The sequence below is a fragment of the Dama dama genome, chromosome 2 (assembly GCF_033118175.1).
Source record: "Dama dama isolate Ldn47 chromosome 2, ASM3311817v1, whole genome shotgun sequence".
NCBI lineage: Eukaryota > Metazoa > Chordata > Mammalia > Artiodactyla > Cervidae > Dama > Dama dama.
Genome location: NC_083682.1, coordinates 16,627,008 through 16,641,670, shown reverse-complemented (window position 1 = coordinate 16,641,670; position 14,663 = coordinate 16,627,008). Strand labels below are relative to the sequence as shown.

The 14,663-nt window shown below is 41.6% G+C and overlaps 1 protein-coding gene across 3 annotated transcripts in view; it reads left to right on the top strand.

Annotated features, from left to right (window-relative positions):
* Positions 1-14,663, top strand: part of OPCML (opioid binding protein/cell adhesion molecule like) — a 1,024,720-nt gene that overhangs the window by 922,764 nt on the left and 87,293 nt on the right. For all 3 annotated transcript variants that reach the window (XM_061166659.1, XM_061166650.1, XM_061166641.1), the window contains one exon: positions 1,916-2,041. In XM_061166659.1, the coding sequence (XP_061022642.1) occupies positions 1,916-2,041 (126 nt within the window). The remainder of the gene's footprint in view (positions 1-1,915; positions 2,042-14,663) is intronic.

Below are 14,663 nucleotides of genomic sequence, written 5' to 3'. Positions count from 1 at the left end.
GATCTGAGCTGAGGGCTGTACTGAGCGAACCATCCCTGGACATCACAGCTGCAATGTCCTAAATCATCCTCCATCGATCAGCTATGGCCCCCACCCTCCCGCCTCAGCTGTGTCCACCTTACAATAAGTGAGACGCTTGGGTCTCGAGAAAGAGAGCTTCAGACAGCCTAACCCATCCAGATAAGCGGACCTTATTCTGAGAATATTCTGGAAGGTGCACTGAAGTTGTTGCTTTATAAAAAGGAGAAAAAAGTATTGATATTTCTAAGCCAGGAATGATTTTTTAACAAGCTGGAAAATACTGAAAAACAAGTAGTATGGTTTTCTCAAGAGAGTGCAGTGTAGTTAGAGAGTACACTATTCTTTCCCAGTGTATGTTTTGGTAAAATATGTGCAATGAAATTTCAGGCCAATTCCTAATGCAGAAATAATCCAAAACGTGGCAGATTTATAAGCCAGGTACATTTTATTTATTTGCTAACGTGGATTCCCTTATGATGGTAAATGTTCTCCATGTTACTTATGGCTTCTCCTTGAAAAAGACTCACCTCCATGGTCTCAGCAGCATAAAACTCCAGGCTGCAGAGTTCTCTGGATCAAGGATCAGCTGTAACTCTCTTCCACCAACTGACCCAGGTGGTTTGGAATCTCCTAGGACTCTACCTGTTTTCTAATTTATAATTAAACTGGAAGTTGGAATAAATCAGCATGCCTATAAGCTTGGAGCTCCTCTCTCTGCCGACCTTTCTTTTATTTTGAGAATCTGAAAGAAAATTGAGAAGAAAGCTTTCAGTATCAGAAATCCTCCATTAGAAGCTTTGCCTCCACCCCTCTTAGTTTTCAGATTTGTTCAATGGGTTTTTGGATCTTTCTTTCAAAGAGGAATTAAGCAGGTGCCCACATCAGCCTTGTGCCAGATGCTGCGGAATAGAGGCGGATGTCATTCCGTCCTTATCTTCCAGCACCTCACTCTCTAGGTAAAGAGACAGGCACAGACATGGGTGGGGTGGGGGTGGAGAAGGAAAGAGTTGGATGAATTGGAAGATGAAGATTGACATGAATGCACGACCGTGTGTAAAACAGAGAGCCAGTGGGAAGCTGATGTATAGCACGGGGAGTTGAGCTCAGCTCTGTGATGACCTAGAGGGGTGGGATGGGGGAGGGGGTGGCAGGGAGACTCAAGAGGGAGGGGAAATATACACATCGCCGATTCACATCGTTGTAGAGCAGAAAGTAACACAACACTGTAAAGCAATTACAGTCCTATGAAAATGTGTTTACATATATTTTAAAAAATAAACTGAGAATAAAAGAGAGTGAGACAGGTGTAAAATAATCAACTGTAAGGACAACACATCCAGTTCCTTTGCTAGGGGAGGTGGGGGATTCTCTTTTCAGGATTTGGGAAGAGGTGAGGGAAAACTGCAAAGGGGAAGTGACCTTTGATGTCCCTTGAAAGATGAGCTGTGTGTTTTCAGACAGGAAGAGAAGAGGAAAAGGGAAGGGGCGAGTACAGAGGGAAGTATGATGAGATTGTTGCACGCAGGTGGAGAGGAACTCTTAAAAGCACTTTGCATTTTCCCTTTGGTTCTACTTTTCCATCCACCGTCAGTAATGCCTGTCTCTTCAGTTACTGCTTCCCCAGAATGCCACCCTCACGCACACACACACACACACTTGCCTCCTGCTATGACCAGACCTTATATAGAACTGCTTCCAGGAGTGCCCTGTATATGTTGTGCTAATGGTCACATTCCTTGCTGAATCAAGCATAATAAACTGAAATAAACTGAAATTATGATTGAAAAGAATATCCATCATCAAAACATGGTATTTGAATACGTGTGAGGCTGATGCCTCCTCTTCTGCAGAGAATCCTTCTCATACATGTCTCTTCTCCTCTGTCTCTTTCCAGTCCCTCCCCAGATCATGAACATCTCCTCAGATGTCACCGTGAACGAGGGGAGCAGCGTGACCCTGCTGTGTCTCGCTATCGGCAGACCGGAGCCAACGGTGACGTGGAGACACCTGTCAGTCAAGGGTAAGGCATTTCCCTGGAGAAAGCTTTCAGAGTTGGTAGAGTGAAGCCTTGCTTCTAATGCACAGCAGGACTTGAGGAGTCAGAAAACAATGCTGTATTTGTAGCGTCGTGATGGAAAAGCAAACAGACCACACGCATCTGTCACTGGAATTCTGAAGGATTTATAGAGATCATTTACTGAATCATTTCCCCAGGCCCTTTCATGACCTTCCTTAGAAGCTTTTTGTTTTCTCAACTGTGAAGGGCAGAGGTACCACGAGAGTAACTTACAACAGAGACACTAATATCTCAAGGTGGAGATGCATGCATCAGAGGGTGGCCTGTCCTTTCTTGAAGTAGAGTGCCAGAAAGCTAGAAAGTGCACTGAAAATATTGGTGTTTTTGTACATCCAGGAGAGAGAGGGTCTCCTCTTCAGTGTTTTCATAACATCTGCCCAGAGTGGTAGAAAGGTGATGGGGAGGGTTAAGTACTCTTGCGCCTGCTGTGCTGGGAACTCGGTGATTGGTATTAAGACTTCAGCTGTGGTCATCGCCAACTTAATAGGGAGGGAACCTGAAGAACAGCGGATCTTATCCTCTTGGAAATAAAACTTACTCCGAGGTGAACTTGAAGAGATAGGCAAAGAGCCACTTGGTGTATTTACCCTGTTAACAGAAACTATGATAAATTTTATAAATTATATAAGAAACAAGTGCTCTCTCAGGCATTAGAAAATCTAAACGTGAAACCCAGTGAAAAGGAAAATGTGTGGAGTGTGCCTGTGTGTGATATAAAAATAATATAAATCTAGAGGAAAACCTAAGAATAAATCTTGGGAATGTTGAACTAGACAAGGACTTGCTAGGTCACTAAAAGCTCTAAGTGTAAGAGAAAAATGATAAATGTGTTTTGTATTATTTTTCTGTGGTTCCCATAACGAAGTACTGCAGACCTCACGGCTTAAACAACAGAAATGTATTTCCTTGTAGTTCTGGGGGCGGGATGCCTGTGATCAGGGTGTAGGCAGGGTTGTCCCTTTTGAGACCTGGGAGGGAAGGTCTGTCTATGCCTCTCCTCGAGCTTCTAGTCCTTTTCCGGCATCTTGGGTGTTTCCCGGCTTGTAGGTGCATCACCATCCCTGCTGGCAGTCTCACATGGCCATCTTCCTGTGTGCATCTTCCTGGGTCAGGTTTCCCCTTGTTATAGGAACATCAAACATACTGGGTTGGGGTTGTTCTTGTATGACCTCATACAATCTTAATTGGGCTTTCCTGGTGGATCAGAAGTAAACAATCCACCTGCAATGCAGGAGACGTGGGTTTGATCCTTGGGTTGGGAAGATCCCCTGGAGGAGGGAATGGCAACCTACTTCATCCAGTGTTCTTGCTTGGAGAATCCCACAGAAGAAAAAGTCTGTGGGTTTGCAAACAGTTGGACATGATTGAGTGACTGAACAATAAATTATCTTAATTACCTCTGTAAATTCCCTATTTCCAAATAAGGTCACTTTCTGAAGCATTGGGACTAGGTATTGTATTTTTGTTTTTGTTTTTTGGTGGGAGTGGGGATGAAATTCAGCTCATAACTGGATTCATCAAAATTAAAAGCACCATTTTGTAAACAAAAAGACAAGTCAAAGACTAGGTGAAAACCTTTGCCATACACATACCTGACAAAGATTTTACATCTACACTATGTGAAGAATTCTGATAATGCTAACAACTTACCTTGAAGTGAACAAAACATTGAAACAGACAATTCACAAAAGAAGATACATGAATGGAATAAGCCCATGAAAATATGCTAAATGTATGTGTCTTGGAAATTAAAATTAAACCATAATGGAACTGCACTACACAAATACTACAATGACAAAAATTAAAAATACTGACCATATCAAGTGTTGGTGGGGTTGTAGAGCAACTGAACTCTTATACATTGACTTGGGGACTGTGAAATGGTATTGCTACCTAACTCAGGTTTGGCTGCTCACCTCCAAAAGCCAGTAATTTGAGAGGCAAGCATCAGTAGAAAGGAAAGGTGCTTTAATCAGAAAAGCCAGCCATCTGGGGAAATGTTGGGCTCATGTCCAGAGACCAACTCTGAGGGTTCTGTGGGCTAGGAGAGTTTTTAAAGGGAAGAAGGGGGAAGACTCAGTGAGTCTTCAAGGTGCGAGTCTGGGTTCTATATCTCCATTGCGTATGGACTGGCTGACTCTCTCTTCATTTGTCTTGCCCCTGAGTGATCTGCCTGCAGGATTGCTTGATGGCGGAAGGGAGGGGTCTTAGAGGCAGAGAGTTGGTCTTCTTTTTATCTAGGAAAAGAATCAGCAGGTTAGAGGAGGCATGGTTTACATTCAGGAGAGCACAGGTCCTGAGTTAGGTTAAACTGCCTGATGATCTCATTCGTATAATTAGGTTCTTTTAAGGTTACAGGAAACAAAAATGGGCAAACAGGAAAGAGACTAAACAGCTGCATTCTCCATAGTATCAACGCTATGGAAAACAGTTTGCACCTTGCTATAAAGTTAAACACACACTTAACATATGACCCAGCAATTCCATTTCTAGGAATTCACCAAAGATAAATGAAAACCAATGTCCACAGATACGCATTGTACACAAATGTTCATAGCAGCTTTATTCGTAATAGCCTCAAACGAGAAGCCAGAACCCTCAACGGGTAAAATAGCTAAATCATAGTAAATTTAAGCAGCAGATGGCTTCTCAGCAATTAAAAGGAACAAACCGTTGATACATGTAAGAAAATGGATGAGTCTCAAAAGCATTATGCTAAAGAAAAGAAGCAAAAACTTAGACACTGATGTCATTCATATGAAATTCTATAACAGGCAAAAATTAATCTAGAATGACTGAAATCAAGTCAATGGTTGTGTAGGGTAAGGGTTTTGGATAATTATCTACAAAGGGGTACAAGGGGCTTTTTGGGGGGTGATGGAAATTTTGAGCAGGGTGGTTGTTACATTGCTGCTTAAATTAGTGAAAATTAATCAACGCTACACTAAAAATAAGTGCATTTTGTTGTATGTGAATTAAATCCCAATAAAACTTAAAAACTAAACACATATAGATATAGGAAATAATGACCCAAAGGTGTCCCCCTAGTTTGGAACATTAACTATGCGAGAAGCACTTATAAGTGGACACTTGATTTTTTACCAGGATCATTGTTCAAAATTTCACCATCTAATGTTCTCCATGTGCATTGAGAACACATATTTCAGTGCTTGCCTTGTTATAGGGAAAGATAATGATAATAAATCCCCAGACACCCTTTGTGTAAAGACCTCAGATATTGAAATCCAAAATGTCAATATTGTAAAGTAATATTAACAAGAATATTAAAGGAATCATAAGGGGTATCAGGAAGCTCAACTTTAATATAAACACAGCGGTAGCTTGTGTTCCCAAAGATACAGGCCCCATGGAAATTTTGCTTTAAGTCAGAGAGAATTTTTATTTATGTTATATACAAAAATATGTCTAACCATCAGACCAGCTTCTATGTATTTGGTAAAATCAGATGTCTTTATAAGTGCTTGAAATCCCAAAATGCATTTATTTGGTCCTAAACACACAGTTCTCTCAGCCTAGGGGTCTCTCGAAAGGTACTTTGATTTTATGGAAATGTTTTAAAGCAATTCTTTATAATGGTTTTGCGGTAAAGTTTGTTTCCCACTTAAAATATGGAAGATTCATCCACATTCTTAATCTTTTATATAACACAGTATTTGGAATTCAGCCTCAAAAAAAAAAGAATATTAAATTTACATTTTCTCTCTCTCTTTTAAGTCTCCCAGCCCATGTTCAACTTTCAAATTCCTTTTTGTCTTTCCCTTGCTCTGGCCTTCACTTTGCTGTCTCTTTTTTCTTCTATTCTCTGCCCCCTTCCAATGACGTTTCAACATATAAACTCAATGCATTGTTTCCAGAGTTTGACAAGCACTAGAACCTGGGAGATTTGCACATTTCAAATTTGCACCTGCAGGTGACCACCAATATTTACTTTTAGAAGGACACTCCTTCTTACTTGGAGTTAAGGCGACTTTGGGAAGTTGTTTATAAAGGTTTAGAAGAGCAGCTGATACAACTTGAACATCAAATAGCATTTTTAGAACAACTGACTGTTTAGTTTGGCCAGCAAGAGTATGAAATAGAAGTTGTAATGGCATTTCCTTTGAAATTCCAACAAAATTGCATCAGAGAATGTAGATTACTGGGCAGCTATGTTCTGAAATGTTAATGCAATGTTTGAAGATGATTGTTTAAATTTGGGTACTATATACAAGAATGAATAACCAAGTTCCATTAAGAAAAAGAATATTTTAATGACCAGATTATTAAAGATTAAGAATTGTGGTTATGGTTTAAGATGACAGACTAAGCACATGCCAATCTCAAGAAACTATGGAAGAAAAGGTAAAGGTGAATAAATTCATGATCACGCTAGAGAATAGGAAGCATTTGTGGATTTGAAACTGTGAGGAATCTCTGAAATATAAAAAGTGCATAGGGACTTCCCTGGAAGTCCAGTGGTTAAGACTTTGCTTCCACTGCAGAGGGCATGGGTTCCATCCCTGGTCAGGGAGCTAAGATCCCGCATACCTCATGGCCAAAAAACCAAAACATAAAACAGAAGCAATATTGTAAAAATCCAATAATGACTTTAAAAAATGTTCCACATCAAAAAAAAAAAAATCTTTTTTTTTTTTTTACCTGTGGTAAAGGCCTTTATTTATTTATTTATTTACTTTTCAGTGGGTTTTGTCATACGTTGATATGAATCAGCCATGGATTTACACATATTCCCCATCCCGATCCCCCCTCCCACCTCCCTCTCCACCCGATTCCTCTGGGTCTTCCCAGTGCACCAGGCCCGAGCACTTGTCTCCTGCATCCCACCTGGGCTGGTGATCTGTTTCACCATAGATAATATACATGCTGTTCTTTCGAAACATCCCACCCTCACATTCTCCCACAGAGTTCAAAAGTCTGTTCTGTATTTCTGTGTCTCTTTTTCTGTTTTATATAGGGTTATCGTTACCATCTTTCTAAATTCCATATGTATGTGTTAGTATGCTGTAATGTTCTTTATCTTTCTGGCTTACTTCACTCTGTATAAGGGGCTCCAGCTTCATCCATCTCATTAGGACTGGTTCAAATGAATTCTTTTTAATGGCTGAGTAATATTCCATGGTGTATATGTACCACAGCTTCCTTATCCATTCATCTGCTGATGGGCATCTAGGTTGCTTCCATGTCCTGGCTATTATAAACAGTGCTGCGATGAACATTGGGGTGCATGTGTCTCTTTCAGATCTGGTTTCCTCAGTGTGTATGCCCAGAAGTGGGATTGCTGGGTCATATGGCAGTTCTATTTCCAGTTTTTTAAGAAATCTCCACACTGTTTTCCATAGCGGCTGTACAAGTTTGCATTCCCACCAACAGTGTAAGAGGGCACCACCAAACCAGCTCTTCAACAAATGCTAGACAGGAAAAAAAAAAATCTTAAAAAAAATTACATAGACACAATGAACAAAAATTTCAGCTTGAAACACAGGAATATGATCTATGCCTGAAATGATAGCTGAAAAAGGCAGAGTTTTAGGTCATACTGCTGGTAAATGTTAAAAATTGACTGGGGCTGAAGGTGGGCAGGGAAGGGAATCCTGGTGGCACTTGCCAGTTTCCATGATGTCAATGTACCCATCATTGCCACTTTCCTTGGAGCCCCTTTAAAGTAACTTGATTTTTTAGGTATTGTTTCCGAATTTTAGGTTTTCGTATTTTAGATTTTTATTTTAGGTACTTATTGGATTTATTTTAGGTATTTATGGAAATAGGCTCTGAGTGATCTGCAGCTTAGAAACTAGGATCATGCTGGAATCCCAGGCCAGGGGAAAATGGGCAGGTCCCGGGGCAGGCCAGCAAAGTGGACAGGCAAGGGGCCAGTGTGTTTGGGATACATGGTGGGACAGGTGGGTTCCAAGAATGATTTTCTTTTCCCTTCCGGAAGGATGGAGAAGCAGCGTTCATGGAATGTAAAAATGTGAGTCATGTGAAGACCATGTGGGAGGAGGGAGCGGCCAGGCTGGGGGGTTGGAAGGAGGGTCTTCTTTCAAGGTGCCATGTACCCCGCTTCAGTGCCTCCATACCTCGTCCCATTTCCAGGGCATGTTTGGAAAGGCCAGATGTTTGGGAGGGATAATAAAGTCTTCTTTTCTGTGTCCTCTCCATGGAGGTTTAAAAATGACAGCTATTCACCTGTGAGTGAGTTGCTGCTACAGTCGATTCATATACAGTAATACCTCAGGGAACAAGAGAGTGAGCAATTTCACAGAAGTGAGTTTTCCAAGTAACTGAAGCTGACTCCTTTATGCCTTAACGTGAGTGGTCGTTGATGGAAGCAGTTTAAAAATGTATTACGGGCTTCTCTGTTTTCTTGAGTAGAGTGGGTGTCATTTGGCCTCCTTTTAAAAACTGTAATAACATCGTACATATCAATTGTTTGTGCTTCAGTGTTTGAGGTCTGGATAACGACTAACATGGCCCTAAAATACTGTTTAAATTGTTGTTTCAGTTTTTTATAGCTCTTCTGTCTCTCCTTCCTTCTCTCGTATCAGAATTATCAATGCTTCCTAAAGCCATGTGTGCCTTTTAGCATCTGCATTTTTTTCTATCTACTTCTCTTTCTCTCTCTCTTTTTATAAACTGTAATAAGGAGGAGGAATTGTTCCTAACCTTCTTTACATGTTTTGCATTTTCGTCCATAAACGCCAAATCTTTTAAGAGATGGCAAAACTTTGAGTCCTTGGCTTGATTATACAACTTTGAGCTTCATGGCAGTCAATTTTGCCGTATTTAAAGGAGAGCTATTCTGTGTATAACAGCTCAGAATTGCGAGTATGACATGTGAATGATATGGTAACTTTAAGGAATGTCTGTGTTGTATTTGAAGACTGTGTGCCATAAATCTGAAGTTTGAACATCTGTATAAATTGCTGGTGGCTCAATGGTAAAGAATCCACCTGCAATGCAGGAGACTTGGGTTCGATCCCTGGGTCAGGAAGATCCCCTGGAGAAGGGAATGCAACCCCCTCCAGTATTCTTGCCTGGAGAATCCCATGGACAGAGGAGCCTGACAACCTATAGACCTTGGGGTCACAAGAGTCTGACACGACTTAGCGACTAGCACTTTCACATTCATTTCAGTTTGGTATGCTACAAAAAGTACTAAATTAATGTAGCAATCTTTTTTTTAAAAACAATATTGTAATCTCAGTTAAGAATTTAACTGAAAATATAAAACCCAAATGATTTCTATATAGTAAATTGAACTGTAAAGGTAACTTGTGTGTGTTTCTAAATTCACAGATAAAGTATTTTTAATTCCTCCTTGGGGGGAAAAAAAAAAGTCCACAAAACCAAGTTGATGGGTCCTGACTAAGAAGGTCGTGGTAGGGAAGGGCATTCTCTGAGGAAAAACTTGGAGCTTTCAAGAATAAGTGATAGCTTTGTCTCCGTAACATAACAATCTTTATTTTTTATTTTTTAAATTTTATTGGAGGTATAGTGGCTTTACAATGTTGTGTTAGACAACTGTATTTTTTATATTTAATCAAAAACAAAAGATTTTTAAAATCAAGCAAAAACATAAAAACTAAAAACATTAAAAGTAAAAAAAATCAAATTTATTGTAAAAAGGATAAATAATAAAGAATAAAGACTATTTAATCTAAAATAAAAGCAAGTAAAACAAGATAAGGAATAAGTGTTAAGTACACATATCCTGGTAGCTCAGACGGTAAAGTGTCTGCCTACAGTCTAGGAGACCCAGGTTCGATTCCCTGGGTCGGGAAGATCCCCTGGAGAAGAAAATGGCAACACACTCCAGTATTCTTGCCTGGAAAATTCCATGGACTGAGGATCCTGGTAGGTTACAGTCCATGGGGTCACAAAGAGTCGGACACGACTGAGCGACTTCACTTCACTTCACTTCACTTCACACATATCCTGGGGCTTCCCAGGTGGCGCTAGTGGAAAAGAACCTGCCTGCCAATGCAGTAGATGTAAGAGATGTGGGTTAGACTTCTGGGTCTAGAAGGTCCCCTAGAGGAGGGCCCGGTATTCTTGCCTGGAAAATCCCATGGACAGAGGCCCCTGGAGGGCTACAGTCCATGGGGTCGCAGAGTCAGACATGACTGAAGCGACTTAGCAAGCACACGCATATCCCAGGGGGAGTGTGTGCAGCTTTGTTCTGGATATGACAGTGCTAGACAAGTGAATTTCATCTAAGAGGGATAATTCCAGCAAAATCCTCATCCTTGGTCCTGACCTAGCTGAGCAGGTCTGTCTCTCTCCTGTCCTCTCTGCCAGGTGTTGAGGTTAGCAGATATACTGGTCCCAGAATGTTTCTACTCCAACTCTTAGTTTTCATGCTGGATGTCCTTGAGAAGAAAGTCTTAAAAGAAATTACCAAGTCCCTCACATTCCAAATAAAGAAAGCGCCAGCTCATACTCATGAATAGGTGTCAACTCCTCGTGGCTGGCAGGGTTAGCTTCTAGATTGTTGTTGTTCAGTCACTTAGTCGTGTCTGACTCTGCGACTCCAAGGACTGCAGCATTCCAGGCTTTCCTGTCCTTCCCTACCTCCCGGAGTTTGCTCAAACTCGTGTCCATTGAGTTGATGATGCCATCCAACCATCTCATCCTCTGTTGACCCCTTCTCATCCTGCCCTCAATCTTTCCCAACATCGGGGTCTTTTCCAGTGAGTGAGCTCTTTGCATCAGGTGGCCAAACTATCGGAGCTTCAGCTTCTAGATAGAGCTACCCTTCAGATTCTTATAACCTGGGATTGAAATCTGGCCCAAGCAGTTAACTGTCTGAGTGACTTTAGAAAAATCACATCATCTCCAGGATCCCCAATCTCCTAGACTGCAGAATGGGGCTATTTATGCCAACTCCCTCAGATGATCAGCAGGACCATTATAATTGCACTGGACACACATACACGAGTTGCCAACAGTGTTCTAAATCGCCACTGTGCCATGTTTTAATTTAAATTTCTCCTTAGAATCCTTGTAACTTACAGCGATCCTGAGAGCTGGTTATGTTAACATCATGCTTACTGTATGTCAAGCCCTGTTATACACTTTACATGTTTTAGCTAATTTACTGCCCCAGTAGCCTTGAAAGGAGAGTGCTAATATTTATAATTGTGCCTTTCTTATTATGCGTTATTATGCCTACCTCGGTCTTTGTCTCTTACTCTTTAACATCGTGAGTCATTCATCAGTTATTCAATGCCTCCCTGGTCCACCTGAAAATTCAGAATGACACAGCAGTTTTATTTGTAATAGGCAAACTTGGAAATAGTCCAAATGCCCTTCAAGGACTTCCTAGTGGTTCAGACAGTAAAGTGTCTGCCTACAATGTGGGAGACCCAGGTTTGATCCCCAGGTCAGGAAGATCTTCTGGAGAAGGAAATGGCCACCCACTCCAGTACTCTTGCCGGGAAAATCCCATGGACAGAGGAGCATGGTAGGCTCCAGTCCTTGGGGTAGCAAAAAGTCGGACATGACTGAGAGACTTCACTTCACTTGTCCTTCAAGGGGTGTCTGGTTACATCCACACCTTGAAATGTATTTCAGCAATAAAAGGTAAATGAACTATTATGTCAGTTGACATCATAGGTAGACCCAAGGGCATTATAGGAATGCACAGAGTCATTGTCAAAGGGTAGGATGCTGTATGATTCCACTTTTAAAACAGTCCCTAAATGGAAAAAGTGTCAAGATGCACAACCTCTCAGTGGTGGCCAGCAGTTGGGGCAGGGGAAGGAAAGAAGTTATTCAAAGCAGTTGCTCTGCCGTGAGGAGACAGCTCCATGCCTCGATTAGTGGGGTAGTTAGATGAATCGATATGCATGATGAAATGTTAGAATTAGACACAAAGGTATAAAACATGGGTACATCCAAAAAAAAAAAAAAAACTCAGCCCCATTACATGATTAACTGTGCCGTGCCCAATCAATCACCTGGCCTTAATGGCGTGCTTTAATTGGAAAAGATGCCACCATCGGGGGAGCTGGCGATGAGCACACAAACCTCTCTCTACTATCTTTGCAACCTTTTGTATGTGTGTGTGCTAGGAGCTCAGTCGTGTCTAACTCTTTGAGAACCCGTGGACTATGGCCTGCCAGGCTGCTCTATCCTTGCGATTTTTCAGACGAGAGTACTGGAGTGGGTTGCCATTAAATCCATAATTACTTCAAATTAAAAAAGTGCAAACCAGGAATCATAAGTAAGATGAACCTCTAGATTTCCACTAACAACATGCTTATGTAAGAATGTCCTGTTTATAAAATATTTCCACACACATCATTTCAAGAGGGCTTATAGCAAGCCTCTAAAATAGGTCAGAGAAGAAATATTTCCCAGGCAAAGAAACAGGCTTGAAAAAGTTAATGGCAAATGACTCACAGGTGACTAAAGTGGAAGATCTGTGAAAGGAACATTGGCCTTGTTTTCCAAGTCTGTCTTTGTCTGATATACAAAGACTGAACAGGTACAGTATAAAGCGATGTATTTTATCAAGTTCCGCTTGTTATCTGGGGCACCCATGCGCTTACATTCTCCTCTCTAATTCCACACCTACCTTCTTGCATCTGGACAGTTTCTAGCCGCCACTCAGCATTGTGCTGAGAGTGGGAACCACTTCCCTGCCATTGTCTGCTGTAGGTTCCATGGTTTCTCTGCTTCAATTAAGATAAACCTGCGGAGACCCACCCACCTCATTTCTCTTCTGAGTCACCCCAGGTTCCAGTGCCAGCCACAGATGGGATTGCCTGTCAGTTGACCCACTGCCTCACTCAGTCCTGCGCCCACTTCTCTGTCTCTCTGTGAGGCAGCCAGGATCCTTGTTTCTAATCTGAAGTTGTGTGAAGAGCCTAATTAATCCCCGGAGTGTGAGAAAGGGGTGTCTGAGTTGAGAAATCAAGGTTATCCCTATCTTGCTCAGTGGAACAGTTATGGGCAAACAAGCTGTTCCTCTCATATTTTTGCAAAGCAAATTTATGTTCACTAACTTTGGTTCTTGTTGTAAATGAGAAGTGTGTGAAGGTCTAGCCATGTGCTTTTCGCCATATGGGCACCCATATGTTTTCCTCCTTTGCTTGCGTACATTTTCGCTTTGGCACGCACATATGCCTGTATTTTTGCAACTTAACAATATTAAAACTAATCCCATTTATGCTCCTTTTGGGTGAGTCGATTGAGTCATAAATCCCTGTGAATCTCTTCTTTGGGAGACTGAAGTTCTTTTGTGTGAGCAGGGGGAGAGCAGAGCATCCTGTCAGAGGGATGCGGGCAACCACATCAGTGTGGAGCTGATGTCTCTGATGGCCCTGACCCTGGCTCCAAATGAGCTTTAGCTCCCTGATGAGCTAAAGCCTGGGGAACTAGGAATGTGGGCTCAACGCCTTGGGAGTACCCTCATCTCTTCCTCCCTGGGGAGAAGCCCTCATTAGGAAATAAAATAATCCCCAGGGTTTTCTTCCTATGGGCCCAGACGAAATAACTTACCTTAGCACAAGTCATCATGAGATCCTGAGCTGTGATTCTTCATGTGTGACTATACTTAATGCTTCTCACCATCTTCACACCAAGTGGGTCAACAATATAAATCAGAAATAAGGCTTCCCTGGGGCAACCTTACCTTCTTCCCTGGACTTCTTAGATTATAAAAATAAGAATGGATATTAACATGCATTATACCAAGTGAAAAAAAATGCATAGGTATCACTTTGCCAACAAAGATCCGGATAGTCAAAGCTGTGGTTTTTCTAGAAGTCATGTACGGATGTGAGAGTTGGCTCGTAAAGAAGGCTGGGCACTGAAGAACTGATGCTTTCAAAGTGTGGTGCTGGAGAAGATTCTTAAGAGTCCCTTGGACAGCAAAATCAAACCAGTCCATCCTAAAGGAAATCAGTCCTGAATATTCACTGGAAGGACTGATGCTAAAGCTGAAGCTCCAGCTCTTTGGCCACCTGATGCAAAGAGCTGATTCATTGGAAAAGACCCTGATGCTGGAAAAGACTGAGGCAGGAAGAGAAGGGGGTGACAGAGGAGGAGATAGTTGGATGGCATCACTGACTCAATGAACATGAGTTTGAGCAAACTCCGGGAAACAGTAAAGGACAGGGAAGCCTGGTGTGCTGCAGTCCATAGGGTCGGAGAGTCGGACATGACTTAGTGACTGAATGACGATAGTACCAAGTGAAAAACCCCAGTAACTCAAATGCAAAATTGGAATTGGAAATGCCACCCGATATCTGCTGTAAGATGGTGTCCTCTCTTTTGCATTAATTCATTCCTTTGTTCGATGCATTAAGAATATTTGTTTCCCTCTATAGCAACAATGATGTGCAAAGCAGATGTAATTCTTGCCCTCTTGGAGCTTATAGTCTAGTCAGGGAGATAGATAGATAGTCATTAGCTGGATCATCAAGAATATGTAATTTCTGAGTATGGCAATTGCTCTAAGGATGAGTGACAGAGTGGTGTGAGCTAGACTAGATAAGTCTTTCCTGAGATAGTGATGCTTGAAACAGACATAGGAGGG